Here is an 18154-nt window from a genome sequence, read left to right on the forward strand (position 1 = left end):
GCCACCGTGTTGGGCAGTGCAGGTATAGACTCTCCTGTGGTCTGGTTAAGAGGGGTCCACGGACTGTTGAGAGTGGCTGGAATATGATAGTGTTACGTCTGAGATATCCGTGTCCACAGAGGGCGACATTACCGGGGGTAGCCTGTTAACATAATCTCTCATTTATTTTCAGCTCAGTCACTCAGAATAACCCCACAGATACTTGAGGAAGGCCTCTACACTAAGACCCTGACTCTTCTGGAAGAGTTCAGCGGTGTAATTTTTTCTGTTTCTGTCTCTTTTTTGTTAACTCTAGTTTCTACAGTTTTCATGCGTGTAGAGGTTTTTTCTTTCATTCTTTCCCTTCCTGCTTTTTACTTCTACTAAAAATATGTATGGCTTGAGGGGTGCCTGGGTGACACAGTCTGTTAAGCATCTGACTGTCAATTTCAGCTCAGGTCCTGATCTCAGGGTCATGGGATTGAGCCCCAAGTTGGCTCCTTGCTCAGCACAGAGTCTGCTTGTCCCTCTCTCTCTGCTTCTCCTTTCTCTCTCTCTCAAATAAATAAATAAAATCTTTAATATATATATATATGTGTATATATATATATGTGTACATATATATATATGGTTTGATAAAAAGAATAAATTTTCTCAGGTGCTTGGGTGGCTCAGTGGGTTAAAGCCTCTGCCTTGGGCTTGGGTCATGATCCCAAGGTCCTGGGATCAAGCCCCGAGCAGAGAGCCTGCTTCCTCCTCTCTCTCTGCCTGCCTCTCTGCCTACTTGTGATCTCTCCTTCAAATAAATAAATAAAATATTTAAAAAAGAAAAAAAGAATAAATTTTCTGTAGCCATAGTCTTGCTTGTACAGAAAAGAGTTCGCAGGCCCAAGACTGCTGTCCTCGGAGCGGCTCGTGTGCCAGGTTGGCCCTTGTTTAGCGTGTGGGAACTTAGATTTTTGGGAGAGTTTTACCATTTCCTAACTCAGAGAAATGACTCTCTGTGCCTGAACTGTTTGTGCAAACAATACAGTTTATTCTGGATGCCTGCTTTCTTTCTGGAGGCTGGCGTTTTTCTGTGTGCCGGCCAGAGAGGGCCTACGTGCCCAAACTCTGATAAAAAGCCTGAAAGGCAGGGCTCAGGCCAGCCTCCCTGGTAGGCGCCACCTCACACGTGTCGTTCGGCTTGCTTCCGGGGGAATTCAGTGCTTCTGGTGTGACTCCCCCCGAAGAGGCCCCTTGGAACCTTGTGCCTGGTCTCCCTGCAGACTTTGCTCTGTGCCCCCTTTTCTTTGTGAATTTTGTTTTGTATCCTCTCCCTGTAACGAGCTGTAGTTGCGGATATCTTTGTAGGCTGTGTCCTGGGCGTTCTCCTGGTGAGTCATCACACTGGGAGGAGGCTCAGGGCTCCTGACATGCCTGTCCTGAGCGGTGGCACTCTGCACGGCACTTAGGGAGCACTCAAGTTCTCGGGTAAGACCTGGGACCCCGGGAAGAGCGACAGAAATAGTAACAGTGATGAGAGTAAGCACCTGGGGAGGCTCCTACTGTAGGCCAGGCACGGTGTTGAGGCTTCCTTCTTTGTCTCACTGATTTTGTCCTTCTTTTTTTTTTTCAAAGATTTTATTTGTTTATTTGACACAGAGAGAGAGAGAGATCACAAGCAGGCAGAGAGGCAGGCAGAGAGAGAGGGGGAAGCAGGCTCACTGCCGAGCAGAGAGCCCGAAGCTGGGCTCGATCCCAGGACCCTGAGATCATGACCCGAGCCGAAGGCAGCGGCTTAACCCACTGAGCCACCCAGGCGCCCCTGATTTTGTCCTTCTAAGGGTCCTCTCTGTGTGTAGGTATGATTACTACCTGGGCTGCAGAGCAGGAAGCGGGCTCTGTGAGGTTAAGGAATGGCCCCGGGTGGGGCGGCACAGCTGGCGTGTGGTGGCGCCTGATCCTAGCCCCTGTCACTGCCTGGGCGACCACACCCTTGTTTGGTTCTGTAATTCTGAGGCCTTTGTTGGCTGTGGGAAAGCCTTACTTGGCCTTTGGATCTTAGCTCAGTGCCCTCAGACCTCCCCAGCGAGGTTACCCTTGTTGGTGGAGAGTCTTCTGATCTCTCTGTATCCTTGTTTTGTACTACTTCTCGGGGTTTGAACATACACGATTTCTGTGATGATCTAATTAAGGTCTGCTTCTCCCAGTAAGGTTTTTTTTTTTTGTTTTGTTTTTTGTTTTTTTAAGATTTCCTTATTTGTTTTAGAGAGAGAGTTGGAGAGAGCGTGGGCAGGCACGTGAGTAGTGGGAGGGGCAGGGAGAGAGAGAGCGCGAGAGAGCGAGCACGGCTTGAGTAGACTCCCTGCTGAGCACACAGCCCCATGTGGGGCTCGATTCCAGGACCCTGAGATCAAGATCTGAGCCTAAACTGAGTCAGATGCTCATCTGATTGAGCTGCCCAAGTGCCCCAAGTTCAAAGTTCTGTAAAAGCAGGGACCGAGGTGGTTTTGCTCTTGCCTAGCATGGTCCTGGTACAGCGAGTTGTCAGTAAGTGTGGCCTGATCGTGCCTTGGCTGGGGCACAGGTCAGGGCCGCCTGTGACCAGCCTCCGGTGGTGGCCTGAGTAGAGCAGCACATGCTACTCGGGAAAGGAATAGAGTGCTGAAGACCCAGAAAGAGAGGGCATTTGGGAGGGTCGGGGCATGAGTCACAGAGGAAGGAATACTGGAGCTGGAATTTGAAGGATGTGTAGGAGTTTTCCGTGTCATGGAAGCTGATGTGAAATCAGGTCACATGGACATACTGGGCAGAAGGAACAGCATGAGCAAAGGCACAGAGGTGTGGGAGGTGGGGGGAGGTTACTCATCATGGCTCCCACGCATTGGTTTCCTCTGGTCTTCTGTGACCTAGAGACCCTGCTCACATGTACTCTCAGGTCTCCAGATGGACCCAGGTACTTTCAAAATTTTGGCCCCAGTAGCCCCATTTAAATCCTTTCCAGCACATACCTGTACCCCAGAGGGTCTGGCACGGTTTAGGAAGTAAAATAATGCAGTGTGACTCTTAGTTGTCAGCATGCCCAATTCAGAGAACAGAGGGAAAAGTGGAGGGGGAGCAAATTGACTGAGGTCGCAAGAGAAGCCACCAAGCGGAGAAGCTGGCCCGAAGTGCCTCAGGTAGCTTCCCTCCTGCCTTCTCTCCCTTGTCTGCCCAGCTGGGCATGGGGACAGTCAGGGCTGCGGTGGAACACACGGAGGAGAGGTTGAGAGAAGCGCCTTGCCCTTAGGGAGCTCCCGAGGGAGCTGGAAAGGTGGCCTGTGTGCAGACTTGCATGCAGGGACAGACACCGTTCCAAGGTCACTTTGGGAAAGCGTGTGAGAAAGCCATGTCCGGGTGGAGTCGTGGGTTCCAGGAGAGGGTTGCCCAGCTTTCAGTCATCCCAGGGGCTTGTATCCCGAGGAACGGCAGACCGCTGATGTTTCCTTTTTTTCAGGTGTTACCGGAACCAGTGCCCAAGTGGAGAAATGTCCGTGGTCATAATCCTCTGGTGGGTGTGCTGTCTCCTGCGTGAGCTGCCAGCTTCCGCCTCAGTGCTGGGGCCTGAGCCTGCCCCCTCCCTGCACAGGCCTTTTCCAGGCTCTTCCCTGGGCTGGAGGAGAAGAGGGAGGGGAAAATGGAAAACGGCCATGAGTATGAGTATGTCCTGAGGTCAAAAGTCTCTGAGGCCTGGCTGGGCGTTCACAGGTCATGGGGATCCCCTGTCAGCTGTCCGAAACTATCCCAAGTGGTCTCTCTTGGCTATGGGGGTGTCCATTTCTTGCTGCTCATTCTTCCCCTACCCTTTCCTAGAAGAAACTCATTAGGAGCGAGGTCTCCCCAGGCCTAACCCCTAGGACCTCTGTCTGTAAGTAACCAGGTTCCTTGGTAAGCCTCTGATTTGGGTTTGCACCTGGCAATGTCCAAGGACTGAATCTGGCTCACCCCGAGGCTACCTGTCTGCTTTCCCAGGTATGGACCCAGCAGCAGGGGCTGTGGTATGCTTGTGTCCCTTGCCCTGTCTGCACCAGGTGGAAGGCTCTGCTCTGGCTGCTTCCAAGAGATGGGTGGGGTTTGAGTCCAGTAAGAGGGAGCTGAAGAAAGGGATATTGCTTCTGGGCTCTTGCCCCGTGATGGACAGATGCTTAGTTTTAGTTTTCACGTGAGGGAATTGCAGCTCAAATAAGCTGTACAAGGTCTTACTGCCGGCGAATGACAGACCTTGATCTGACTAGAGGAACAGGGGAGCTGGTGCCGTCTCTTCATTTCCAGCAATGCTACTGACATCTCGTGTGGTTCTGTAGCCTGTGAGTTCCAGTAGTGGCAAGGACTGTGTCTAATTTGGCTGACTGTTGTTTGCTAGGACATAGTGTTCTGCACTTGGTGGGTTCTTAATCATTCCTTCTCCCAGAACTTACTGCATGCTTACCACGTGCCAGACTCTGTCCTAGGCACTCGGCAGGGAGCAACTCAGAGCTCCTGTTCCCTTGGCCTTCATAGTCCCGTGCGGGGAGGCAGAAGGCAGTTTGGCATATGATTTGGTGGGTGGTGATAGGAGCTATGAAAACATCTAAAGCAGGCAAAAGGATTTTATTTCATAAGGCAAAGACTGTTAGAGTCTTTGAATAAAGAATCCCAGAGACATGAACAGTTTCATCTCTGTGCATGTGGGAGAAGAGGGAATGCCTGTCATTCTCATTTGGGCATTAACAAAGAAGCCTCAGAAACACTCATATTCTCTGGGAACCAGGGCTGGATTATTAGGTTAGACAGGTCACAGATGTGTGTTAGGGCTCAGAGGTGACATTTTACAGGACACAGTCCCAGTCTCAGGAGTCTGTGTCTCTGTGGTACAAGGAGCATTTTCAATGACAGTATTATAACATGAAATATATAAGAGAATTAGATATTTTGAAACACGTTTCTGCTCTGGACAGAAGAGTGAGATTGATAGTTTTGTGAAAAGTCTCATTTCATCACTTTATCTGAATCGGCTCTCCGATGTAGGAAGGTGTCTGTTTGCGCAGCCTTCAGACAAGGAGGGTTTCTCCTAACTTGTCTCAGATTTTCTTTCACCTGTAGATAGGAATCTGCAGTTTTCTAGGCGAGCACTGGAATCTCATTTGTTAGCACCAAGAGAAAAAAACAAAAGCAAAAATGTGGAAAAGAGCAGAATTTCAGATTATTAGCAAGAGGAATGTGGAACACGGACTGTTCTATATGTACAGGCAAGAGAGAATGCTGGGCATGGGGCTGCTCATTTGGCTAGGATAGTTGGGGAAGGCATTTCTGCTCAGGTGACATTGGAGCACAGACTTAAACATATGGAGGGAGGGAGCAGTGCAGATATCTGGAGCAAGAGTGTTCCATTAGAAGGCACAGCAAATGCAAAGGCCCTGAGGCGGGATTGTGTTTGGGTGTTTGGAGGAACACTCAGGAGGCTCCTGTGGTTGGAAGCACATTGAGTCAGAGAGAGGATGGTATAGGACAAGGGAAGATGGAAATGATTTCCTAGGGCCCTGTGGGCCTTGATAACAGCTTTGGATTTCATTCTGGATGCAATAGGAAGCCACTGGAAGGTTCTGAGTAGAGGAGTGACAAGAGCTGACAAGGAGTGACAAGAGCTGAGGTTTAGCAGGTGCACATTGACCGCTGGGTGGAGAAGGGAATGTAGGGGGCTCCACAAACACTTGTTAAGCGACTGAATGAGTGGTCCTTGGGGACTTTCTATAGGCTCCTGTCACAACTGTTACTTGGTTGTCCTGTCAGTGCTCCAGTGCCTCTCCACTCTGTCCACTCTGTCCTCAGGGCCCCGACACCATGTTGGGTTCATTCCTGGCCCCACCACAGTCCCATGTGGGTTTCACGAGAACCCCTCGGTAACTGAAGAGACCAGAGTGCTATAGCTAGAGCTCTTTGAGGTAAAATGCTGCCTTCTCCCTCGTGCAGGGGCTCATGTACCGCGATGCCTGTCGATGGGGCCTCACGCTGCAGACGTACGTGCAGCTCACCATGCTGGAACACCACACTCGTCCTCAGGTACATTTCCGATGCTCGGCTTCAGCCTTCTCAAAGGGTTCTTCACGTGGGGGGTGTAGGGTTGCCAGGAAGGGAAACCCCACAAGGAAGCTGCTCGGGTTCTGGAGCGCTGCTCAACCGCCTCTGTGTCTGGGGCCAAGTTTTCCTGTCCCTGCAGTTCTCCCAGGTCCAGCCTCTGGCGCCCCTACCCAGCAACTTCAGGTAGCCACAGAGTTGCTAGGGAGGCCACAGTGAGCCCCAGTCTTCACAACCTGACCGCTTCTGGGCTCAACATTATTTACCTCAGTTCTTCGAGTGTGCCTAGAGCTGGAGCAGCAGAAGCACCGGGAACTTGTTAGAAAGGCACATTTTCAGGCCCCATTCCAGACATGCTGAACCAGACATTCTGGAGCTGGGGCCCAGCAGTCTGTTTTATCAAGCTTTCCAGGTGACTTCAGTGCATGGTTTGCACATTTGAGAACCACGGCTCTAACCTTGACAAGATCTGGCTCTTGGTTCCGATTGTTGGGAGAAAAAATCGGACTGGCTCAGCTTGGGTCCTGTGTCTAGCCCTGGGCCAGCTGGGCGTTGAGAGAGAGCACAGGGCACAAACATGCTGCTTAGACCTTCCATCAGGCCTCTGAATGGGGGTGGAGTCTCTTAGAAACCAGGCTGCTGAGGAGAGCCTGATCGGCACCTGTGGTTCAAAATTGAAAGCACCACTTGAAAGGCGAGCTTTGGGTGCTCTCCATGAAGGAGACGGGAGATCCCTACAGCCAGCGATGTGGCCACAGCCGTCTGCTGGGTGGTGCAATCCAGGGCTGGGCAGTTGTCACTGTAGCTATCATTCTACAAACCTGTGTCTTTTAAAAATGGAAAGATGGAAGAAGAACCACATGAATTTCTGTCTCCCCAAGTATCTGTCTAAATGATACAGATCAGAGCATCTGAGGTTGGCACTTTTCCCCTTTGTCCACTTCCCCCAAGCAGGACTGGATTGCAAATCTAAATTGTATCTCATAGATCTGAATATAAGGGGATATGCGTGTGTTTCTCTGTTTACGGAGATCTACCATGAAAGACGCAGAGAGAGGAAGAGAGATAGACAAGGAAAGAGGAGTGGAAGGAGAGAGGATGAGTGGGGGGCTAGCAGCAGATGGGCAGCAGAGAGTCCTAAGTAAGGAGAGGATGAAAAAAATAGGAAGATGGACAGACAGATAAACGCAGGGAAGGAGAGCCAGGAAATTCCTGGGTTATGGCCTCAAAGGTGTCTGTGATTTGCTGGTCCAGATGCCATGCATGCTGTGGGCCAGGCTGAGAGAGAGCAGGGTGTGCCCAGTTGGGCACAGTCCTTCCCAGTTTCCAAAGGGCTGCAGCGATCCCCAGCCAGCCCTGTGAGGAGGCACCAAGGTCTCCCATCTCTGCAGGATTCCAGAGAGCCAGGCTCTCAGTCGCTGAGGGCAGAGTCCCCGAATGTCAGCGGGGGTGCAGCCGCACCCCAGCCCTCTCGGGGCTCTGCCTCCGGCATACAGAGCCCTCTGCTCGAGCAAGTGCACACTATTTAGCTCCATAGTCACCACACTTTTCACTTGACAGCCCTCCGCTGGACAGCACTTGGCAGTTTTTCTAGCACTTCCCCCAATCGATAATCCAGGGGAGCCTCACCTCTCCTGTGGAAGAGGCTGCTGCTGACGAGCCGTCAGTCCCTGCATTGCTGCACGGGCCACGGAGCTTCGGGGTGTGGGGAGGGTCCCCGACCGAGGGCGGTGCGCCGCTGAGCCCCATGTCAGACCCACACTGTTGCTCTGGTCACTGCCTCCCTCTCCCATAGCTTCTCTGTTCTTGTTTGGTGTAGACTGTAGGCAGGGGGAGCAACAGGCATTGTTCAAGCCTTCCTGACCTGAGTCAGTGAATCACTTTGTTTTCTTTTAGACATCACCTGTACGGTTGATGGAACGGTCGATTCACAGCGCAAGATACATTTTTGTAGAAAACCTATATAGAAGGTACCGTAGTTCGCACAATTGATAATTTGTGGAACCATTTATTTTGTAGAAATGAAATTGGAAACTGTTTATTCACGTGACAGCGCTTGAGTGCCTATAGTGTTGTATCGGTTAGCTCCTGCCACAGTAATGCACTCTCACAACCAGCCACAGACCCTTGGGACGGACAGTTTGCTTGCAGTGATTGCTCAGGCGGAGAGGGTGGTCGACCTTGATGGCTGGGTTCCGTGCTGTGTCTCACATGGCTCTGGCACGGGTGACTGGGGTGACTCATCTCTCTCTTCTTGCCTCTAATCCTCCTCTGGGACCAGCAAGCCAGCCTCGACAATCGTCCTGGTGACAGCAGAGAACAGGGGCACCAGCAGGAATGCACCAGTGCTGTTGAGGCTGTGTTTCACATTTGCTAACATCCCATCGGCCAAAGCAGACGCCCCCCCACACCCCGCCCCCCTGAACTGACCCCAGGCCTAGAGGCTGGGAGGGCCCACATGGGTCACATGGCAGAGTGGGAGGGTGTGGGGCCGGCTGAAGACCCAGAGCCACAGGGCATTCAGTCATTTTGCGCAGTGTTTGTTACAGTTTCACTCCAAACTGTCTTCTGCCTTCATGGGAGTGAACTCTGTCATCTAGACATAGTTAGGGGCCTTCTGGTATCCCACCGTGCTGAGGCCTCAGAGGCTTGGGAACCTCCCGATTTCTGTGCTCAGTGGACCGCTGATTCCAGCGGAGGCGGGCTACCGGCTGCCGTCTGAAGCGAGGGCTCCTTCCACACCCCTCCCTCCTCAATAGCTGTGTGCCTGGTCACCCTCTCCTTGCCAGCCCCATCTTACTGTGTCTTCCCGCCCTGAGCTCGCTGACCAAGAGGTCCTGATGTCAGATTTGTCCTGACATCTTCCTGCCACTCTCCACATGCCGGCTCCCTGCTCCCTCATCTGTGGCTGTCCTCAGTGTCACCTTTCCCGGCCCCCAGCCACCCTGTCCAGGTTGTTGGCCACTTTCTCACTTTTAATTACTTCTTCCTGTTGCCTTTCTTCATAGTATTTAAGACAACTTTTAAGTAGGTTGAACCATATGGAATCATGAATATTTGACCAGTTTTGACCTACACGAATGGCAGTAGCACGTGGTCCAACTTCATCCATGTTTATTTGTTCAGTTGTCTATTGTGTGTCGTCCCCATCCCCTCCCCCCTGGCTGGTTCATCAGCTCCTTGGGGACAGGAGGACCGGCCATGGCAGCTATACTTGCCTAGCATGGACCCATCCCAGGGCTGGCACCTAGGGTGTATTGTTAGCTGTTGCTGGGCGATGCGACTCGGGGCTGCTCTTGGGTCTCCAGCCGGACATGATCCTCAGGCTCTGGCCCCAGCTGCTTCACACCCCTTCCTACTGAAAAGGCTTCTCCCATTGGTCCTGAGCTGCCATGGGTCATGCCCGTCGGCCTGTGTGGCCCCAAAAGGAGAGCCTCTGCTCTCATCTCTTCTGAGCATTAGACTGATGCCATGGGGTCAGGACAGCAGCCGGAGCAAGTCCTGACTGTAACTTTGTCCTCCGACCTTCCAGCAGGGATGGGCCTGGTGTTAGAGCCCTGTCCTCCCCGCACTGTCTGGGATTTCAGTGGGGCCGAGGTGCCCACTGCAGGCTTACCCAGGCCTTCACTCTCCTTTGCTCCCTGGCAGTGCCTCCGCTGGAGGGAGGGACAGGAGGGAGGGACAGGCAGAGGAGGGGAGAGAAAGAACAAAGGAGCCGCACCAGTGTTTGTTTATTGTTCTGATGAAAATGTAGCCTGACATGTGGACCCTGGGCAGCAGGGTGGGACTTCTGCACCCTTCCCCTAGTGAGGCTGGCTCTCTTGTAACTGCCAACACCTTGGCCAGTTCTCTGTGGCAGCCAGTGGCTCCTTTTGAAGAGGTCATGGAACGCCATGACCAGAGGCCCAGGGGAGAGAGTGAGATGCAGGGTTCGAGGAACCTGGGTCCCCTCCTGGCTCCGGAATTTGCTGTCTTTGTGAGCATGGCCAAGTTCCTAAAGCTCCCCCAGCCCTTCCGATCTCTAATTCCTGTTGTCTGTCTCTGGAGAGCCTATGGGGCAGTTGCCTAGTGTAGGTTTTGTGCCCCTTATGCAGGTGCTTGCCTACCCTGCTCTTAACAAAATTCACCAGTAAACCCCCCCGCCACCACCCAGCATCCCCGGTCCCCTGCCTGTAGGCTGCCCCACACCTGGTGGATTTCCCCAGGAGCCATTAGTCCCTGTTTTCCCAGGAGGCAGTTTTAGCGGATGTCCGAGGGCTTTGGGTACTCATGCCCGTAGCCCTTCATTCTAGCACTTCTGGTGGCCGGTTCCGATTTCCTGATCTCTGTGGCTGTGGTTGAGGTCATAGGTCCAGAAAACATGGCTCTTGCCCTGTGAGTAGTGTAGGAAAAGACTACAGCTTTTAATTTTTTGAGCTCTTTTCCTGCCCTGTTAACTTCATATTTATGCCTCACCTGGCCCTCCAGAATGCCCGGCATCTGTGGTTAGGGTTTCTGCAGAATAGTGAACCACATGAGAAATTTGTCCTGTGTCCCTCTTCCTTTTCTTGGCATCTGATTGGTTCAAGTTCCTACAGCCTTGGGAGAGCATGGATTCCCCTAAAGACCTCTTTGGAGGCTGAAGATTGGTGGCTGCTATCACTTGAAGCAGCCCAGAGGCTGTTGGTTGGTGTGTGACCTTGGGCACTCCAGGGGCTGCTGGGAGCACTGTGGCAGCCTGGGGCAGTGGTGGCAGGGTGGGGGTGAGGCCATCTGCCACTTCGGTTTCAGGGAGATGGGAGAAGGCGGTGCTCCTCCGGCCCTTTCACTGAAGTCCTCCAGAAGCCCAGGACTGCTCACATAGGTGGCTGCTTCTCCACGGCCCTCCGAGCCCACGGAGCCCAAAGAAGCCAGCTAGCAAACCGGAAGTTACTTTGAAGTCTCCTCTTTTGTCTAAGAAATTCACATGGGCTTTGCATTCTGTTCTGTAATGTGTTCTTCTGTTTGTTTCTGTAGGAAACACCATGCTTACAATGTGGCTTGGAGTACCCCCTTCCTCGGCCACATGTCCCAGAGTTTCCAAATTTGGGAGGCCGAGAGGACTCCTGGGGGAGGGGCCCTGAGAAGACCCTTCCTAGCGTGGGTGATCTTCTTGTGGCCTGCACCAGGTTGTCTGTGCTCCCTGGAAACGAGGGCATTTGCTCAGGTGGTTGAGGGCCAGGCCAGGAGCCACATTTATTACTGGTTCTTCACACTCCTCTCCTTTGAGCCCTCAAGGCAGCCCTGATTTATAGGTTCTGTTGACCCTTTTGGCGGAGCAGACACTGAGTTGGGATCAGAAGGTCAGTGCTCCTTCCTGACCCGGCGGGCGGCTGGGCAGGGGGAGCTGCCCTGTGGCCTGCCGTGTGGGGCAGCAGGAATGAGGGAGTGGTGAGAGACCTCTGGGTTTCTCTCCTTAAGGCCAGAGGCTTCTGACTGGTTGGGAACCTCAGGTCGGCGCCCTGGGGGAGCTAGGCCTCTGTCTCTTTCTACCCAGGCATGACTGTGGGCTTCTCCCACAGATTACCATACATCTTGTTAACATATGCATGCTGCTTTGCGGAGTCCAGGGTGGGGTCTGAGAACCTGCATTTCTAACTTAAGAGCCCTGGGAGAATCCTGCTGGTTGGGGAGCACACTTGGCAGAATAAGGCCTCAGAATAAGCCAGCCACCAGCTGCAAGGAGCTCTCTGCTGTGAGGCCAGGCCCTTTTCCCTGACAGTTTTGTTCCTGTGGCTTCCTTGGGGTCAGGCGAGAAAGAGCCCAGTCCTGCGGGCTTTCTTGGGGGTGGGCAGCCCATCACGGTGAAAGTTCTGCAGCGCGGGGCTTCCTGTTTCCTGCTCTGCCCACTGTTTGTTCCCTTCTCATTTGTTTCTTCGGGTTTTAGTTGTTGGGGGTTTTGTTGTGTTTGCTTTGTTTTAAGGGTCTGCAGGTTTACTCCTGCGCCAGGAGAGGTGCAGCCGTAGGCCAGAGGTTTTCTGTGTGGAGGCAAGTAGTGTGTTTGTAGCCAGAGCTACAGGTAGTGATGAGTGCGGGGTAGCTAGGAATGTGGGCTTTCCTCACCGTCAGTCTTCTTACAACACCAGCTTTCCTTGATGCTGTGGGTCAGCCCCCACAAAGTGTTGTTGACAAAGGAGGTGTTTTGAGAGGTTTCTGCTCCCCCCAAATACAGATGACTGTCCTTTTGAGCCTAAACCAAATGTACGCTAGGACTGAGTTTGGCTAGATCCTTGGCCCACACCTAAAGGAAGATGTTTTGGTTCCCACCTGTGGGGAGCTCAGCTGGGCACTGGGAACTCCAGGATGGCAGGTGTGGCATGCCAGCTGCTGTCTGACCTGTTTCCCCCCACCCTCAGGTGCTCAAGGAGAAAGCTTCCTACCATGCTGTGATGGGGACAGCCCTTTCCCAGGTTGGGGAACATGCTGCTGCTGCTGCCCTTCCGTGTTGGGGTTGTTCCTTTTCTCTTTCTCAAAAACCACTGAGAAACATTCCAACCTTGCCTTGGAATCTGGGGGCATGGTGGAAGATTCCAGCAGGCCACATCCCGGTGTTCTGCATCCCTTGAAGCAAAATTTCTTGAAGGTGTCCTTGCCTTTTGGGCTTCCTAGGGAGAGACCTGCCTCTTCTGGACCCCCCACTGCAGCGAGTTCTGGGCAGACAGAATGTAAGTGCACTTTGGCTGGCCAGGGGTGAGAGCAGTGTGGTAATTGCTGAAGAGGAAGATTCCAGTTACATTGTCTCCTTAACAACCGGCACTTGTGAGGCGTGGGCGGGCGTGGGCGCTGCGCTGAAAGGAGAAGCTGAAGGTGGCCAGAAAGCCTCGCAGGCAATTATGTGGCCCAAGCCCCGGGGGGCTGAGTGATTGAATGCGAAGGTTTTACAAGATTGCTGGTCTCCTTGTTCTAAGAACAGAAGTGGGGGAACTGAGTGGGACCCAGCTGGCAAACGACAGCTGACTCACCTGGGGATGGTGAACTTTGATTAAGACCCTGCATTTGGAACAATAGGCAGGTTGTCCTACCTCCCTAGCTGGCCTAGGGGCTGGGACTCTTCCCCTGCTCTGGTGGAGACCGAGACCGGTGACTTGGGCCTGGGTCATGACCTTGACAAGAGCTGTGCCTTTCTTCCAGCTGAGGCCAAAGAAGCACTAGAAAGTCCAGAACAGCCCTCACTCCATGGACAGACCAGGGAGGGCGAGTGACATCATGGAGATCATATGGGTTTGGGGGCCACGGAGAGGCAGGCTTAAATTCCTGCAGTCCTGCTCAGACTGAGTTGGGCTTCACTGCTCTGGGCCTCAGTTTTCCTCATCTGTAAATCAGGACTAAAAGTGTCCCCACAAGGTCTTGTAAAAACAAAACAAAATAATGTAAACAGGGAGGCTGGCATTGGAGTGTGAGGTTTCTGACCTGACCTGTGCTGTGCAAACTGGGGATTCTGTGGGCTGCAGGGGGGAGGTCGCAGCAGACTGTGCCAAGCAAAACAGCCAGCAGGATTCGTGTGGGCCCAGGACCTCAGTTTTGCCACCCTAAGGAAGGGGAAGGCCCCGTGAAAGCTTCTCAGTGCACCCAGGCTGCTGTTGGTGGGTCACGTGGCTAGATTTTCCGTAGAGCGGCGCTGCCTCCAGCAGGGGCTTGCTCGTGCTGCTGGGCGCCCCATGCTTGAGGCAGACGCAGGAGGAGCCAGGCAGGGTTTCCAGGAGGAAAACTGCAGCCATGGATGAAACCGTGCCTGCTGCCTGGTGTCTCTGTCCTGCACACCAGGCCTCACTCAGTCAGTGACGGTCTGTTGTCGATACCACCCCCTCCACCCCGCCGCAGCCCTCATGGTGCTCCCAGCAGCCTCCAGAGGGTTTCCTGGAGCTCTGCCTGCTGACCTTGCCCTCGGGGAGGCTGCCCCAGAGCACTGCCCCCATAGAGAACCTCTCCAGGAGAGCCTTGGAAAGGGAAGTCCCACTTCCTCTATCTGCTCTCAGCCCCATCGGGGAAGCCTCCAGTTTGGGCTGGGCTGCGCTGGGGCGGCCCCTGAGCCACCTAGGACGTGTCCTGAGAGCACCTGGAGCTGATTTTCCGGGGAGCAGCAGCGCTCAGGCTGCAGAGACCCCCACATGTGTGAGTCCTGTCCCTACGTCTTTGTGTCCTTCTGTGTACATGTGCCACTCTTTTCTGGAGGTGTTGGTTTAGGTTCTGATATAACGCTCAAGTGTTCTGTGTTGTGACTCAGCAGTGGCTGCTCCGGGATCTGGCAGCATCTGCCTTGACCCTTGTGGACACGAGTGGTGTTCTCCAGGGCAAAGTCTGATGCCCGACTGTCCAGTGTCCTTGACTTGTGAGATTGCCGTCCTGGGCAGCTCTGTGCGCTGCCGACTGGCCCTCAGCCCTGTGTTGCTAGTCTGCTCTGTGTGTGTGTTTGGTCCTGGAGGAGGGAGGGGCTGATGAGCGGCTTCCATTTTGGAAATCCTCACTCCCTCCCAGTCACTTCTGTTCTGGAGAGCAAAACTTCGTTTCCCAGAGAAGGGAAGCCTGTAAAGAGAGTGGTTTGGTTTCTTGAAATCAGATACTCTCAGCTGCAGCTAACCATAACCCAACTCAGAGTAGCCTGAGCAATGAGGTTGTCACTGGGTGTCTTAATGGCAGGCTTTAGAGTTGGTTTCATTCGGTGGCTCTGGCCCTGTTTTCCTATTCTAGTCTTGTTTGTGTCCTCAGCATGATTTCCTCATGGAGACAAAATGGCTGTGGTAGAAACAGGCTTCTCACCTGGTGGCCAGAAGTTAGGTGTCTTGCCAGTGACTTTTCTCTAAGTATGAGGAAGCATGGTTTCCATCAGCCCCTGCAAACCTCCCTCATGTCTCACTGGTCTGGGCTGGGCCCCTGTGGGCAAGGGATGCCTTGTCCTGATTGGCTTAGCTTGGTGAGAAGTGAGTATTTCCCTTCAATCAACTGGGCCTCCTCTGAGTAGGGAGGCCTGGGCTTGGGGTGGGGTCAGGTTTCCCTGGAACACTCAGGCCTGTGGCTAGACCCTGAATAAATAATGGGCTACTCTTAAGGAAATAAGAGGAAAGAACTAGGGTCTAGTTCTTTTTATGGTCTTAAGACCATACTAGCCTGTGGTCTTAAAGCCCTTGCCTCTAGTTCCTGGATTTCACTGGCTCTGGTCCCCACTGCAGTGTTGTGGCCCTTCCTCCCACTGCCTTCCCCCACCTTTTCAGGGAGCCCTCACGTGTTAGTCTGCTCTGGTTTCCTGATTGAGGTCCAATGCCTGAAGGGCTCCCAGGCGCCAACAGCTGCTCCTCTGCCCCTGCTGTTCTCTCTTGGGCACTGTCCACCTTCCTGCTATGCAGGCCGAGCACAGCCGGTCTCCCCTGTGGGCAGGTCTCAAGGACTAGGGGCTGGTGTCCCTCTTCAGTCTGCGCCATGTTGTCATTTGGGCCCCCGGCAGGGCTGCTTGTGGCCTTAGTCTCCCAGAGAATCCCCCCTCCAAAAGTCTGAGCTTCTTGCCTCCCTCCGTGCCCTTCCCTGCACCCCTCCTCCCTGCGAGGTGGAAGTCTGTTCACAGCGCCCCGCAGGGGGCTGGCTCCAGACCACCCTTCCAGTGGGCTCTTCTCCCACCCCCAGCATTCATCGGCAACCAGACCCCCCCACCGCCACCATGTACTCTGGGCCCGGCACAGCTCCTGTCCTGTAGCCAGGCCTGCCAAACCCTGTTCTGAGTGGATCCAAGATGGTATCCAAGGTGGGTGGGGTGTTAAAAGAGAGAATTCCCCTCCTGGGCGGCGGAGGGTCACCCAGCTTTTGACAGGTGTGTGTCCTCCGGTCGCCTGTCCTCTGGGTCTTCCCTGTGGGTTTCCTTCTGAGAGGGGGAAATGCGCAGGGCCTGGGGACAGACGCCCAGCCTCTTATCCTCTTGGTTTCTTGTCTTGATTTCTTCCTTCCTTTTTCAGTTAACATTTTAAACATGTAGTTACTTCCCTTCTTCCCAACCCTTGATCTGGGAACTACTATGTTGCTGATTTTGAAACCTACAGGAAAGTAGAAAGAAAACATTCAAGTCTCCTATAGACCTGCAGCTCAGAGAAAAGCACTGGATGTATTTTATTGTCTTTCTTTCCAGTCTTTTTTCAAAATGTGTGAACGGTTTCTCACGAAAATACAGTTGGGTCACACTACGCACAATTTTATGTCCTGCTATTCTCACTGAACGCTCAATTGTGAGTGTTTTCTGTGTCATTAAGTACTATTTCACAACAGCATCGTTCAGTTCCTGCATGGTTTGCTGTTACCTCAGTGTGCCAGGATTTCATTTTTCATTATTTTTGGTGGTGCTGCCATGGGCATCCATGATTATTTGCACAAAATAAATTTCTAGAGGTAAATTGGTTTTCTCTTCCACCTTCCAACCTGAGCACTGTCCCTGTTCTCCAGGGATGGGCCTCAAAGCCCCTTTCTATGCTTGGAGTTCAAATCCCAGCTGAGCGTTCCCATCAACTACTTCCGTGGCACTTGCTGCCGCTGAGCGGAAACCGTCCCCTGGCGGCAGAGGGTCATGCTGTGCCCTGGTGTCCTGGGCCGTGCTCTTTACACAGAAGCCACCCACGGATCCTTTTGAAGCATAAAATCCTACCTCTTCTCATTACAGCGGGAAGATGCCTGAAGTGGACTACGTGGTTCTGTCCGAATGGTTTGACTGGCTCGTGAGGAACATCGACGTGTCTGTCGATTTGATAGGTGAGAGGCCCCTCTCCCTGCCCAGGGCCCCAGGAAAGATGTGCTTGGTGGGACTGCCAGCCAGCAGGGACAGCGGGCAGGGCCCCACCACTGGTGATTCTTTCCCCCACGTTAATTCTGCCTCCTGTCCAAGGGCAGGCAGGATCTGGGGGCTTTGGGTGCCTCCTTGTCTTTATTCCGCAAGCTGCTCTCCCCTGGGTCCATTGTGATTTGATGGTTCTTTCAGTGTGTAAGGGAGGGAGGAGGGACAGAACCAGGACATTTCCCGAGGCCCACTGCGCCAGAACCCCGGGCGAAACTTTGTGCCCATGTGGAACCTCGTTCAGCCTCCCAACAACCCCGTGGGACTGGTGACATGGCAAGAAAATGAAGTGGGGATGAGGGTCCAGATGCCTGAAGGCCACACCGGCGGTCAGTGGTCAGACTGGGAGCCGGCTGTGGTCCATGTCTCCTGCTCCGAGCGCCTGCAGATGATTCTCTCCATGCCTGACACACAGGCCTTCCTTCCCCCTCACCCTGGCCTCCTCTCGCAAGCCACAAACAGAGTAATCGGAGCCACATTCTGGATCTTTAAATCTCAGTGTACCTGCGGACCACTCCCGAGACCTGTTACCAGAGGCTGCAGCTGAGATGCAGGGAAGAGGAGACGGTCATTCCCCTGGTAAGGGCCCCCTGGAACCCGCTCAAAGACCGGGAAGCCACGTCCATCCCAGTCTGGCCCCTCCCTCCATGAGATCCTTGTGCTGTCGCTGTGAGAGAGAAGTGGGAGTTTAGCACACTGCCTGGCAAACCCTGACTTCTACTGTGGCGTGAGACCCTGTGTGAAGTCCAGAGTCGCCTGATTTCCCGGGGCCCCGGATGCTGTGGTTGCCACCCTCTCTGCCCGATGGTGTCCCTTCTCCCTCCCCCTGCCGGGACCCCCAGGGCCTGTCCTGTCCACCTCCTAAGGATTGCTTGCCTCTGTGCCCAGCTCTGGAGCTTTGCTAGAACACTCCCTCCTGCTTGCAGCTACACCTCCAACGCTGAGTGCCGTGCTGGGCTTGGAGGCGGTCCTCTCAGGTCCTTGCCCAGTGCCTTACCCTTCTGGGCTCTGGCTCAGGGCCATGGGGCCTCCTGTCAGGACCGTCGTAACTGTGGGACTGCTCTCCTCTTCCTTCTCCTTCACTCCCCACGTTCCCTCCGAAACTGGGCTTCCAGTTGCTGCTGGGGCGATGTTTCCAGGACAGAACACCATTCCTGCAATTTCCCAGCCACCAACCCTTCGGTGTCTTGCTGCTGTCTAGAATAAAGGGCCCGACGTAGCGTGTCAGCCCAGATTCTGCCAGATCGCCGTTGTCTCCCTCCACTCCCTGCCTTT

At 53.6% G+C, this 18154-nt stretch overlaps 1 protein-coding gene across 2 annotated transcripts in view; it reads left to right on the forward strand.

Moving 5' to 3' along the window:
* The window catches only part of TK2 (thymidine kinase 2), a 29775-nt gene that overhangs the window by 4256 nt on the left and 7365 nt on the right, over positions 1 to 18154 (forward strand). For both annotated transcript variants that reach the window (XR_004382266.1, XM_032854302.1), the window contains exons 4-8: positions 3458 to 3511; positions 5950 to 6039; positions 7951 to 8024; positions 16709 to 16797; positions 17379 to 17458. Coding sequence is in view for 1 of the 2 variants with exons in the window: in XM_032854302.1 (XP_032710193.1) it covers positions 3458 to 3511; positions 5950 to 6039; positions 7951 to 8024; positions 16709 to 16797; positions 17379 to 17458 (387 nt within the window). In the remaining variant the exon portion in view is untranslated. The remainder of the gene's footprint in view (positions 1 to 3457; positions 3512 to 5949; positions 6040 to 7950; positions 8025 to 16708; positions 16798 to 17378; positions 17459 to 18154) is intronic.

This window comes from Lontra canadensis, unplaced genomic scaffold (assembly GCF_010015895.1).
Source record: "Lontra canadensis isolate GAN:19392208 unplaced genomic scaffold, GSC_riverotter_1.0 scaffold8, whole genome shotgun sequence".
NCBI lineage: Eukaryota > Metazoa > Chordata > Mammalia > Carnivora > Mustelidae > Lontra > Lontra canadensis.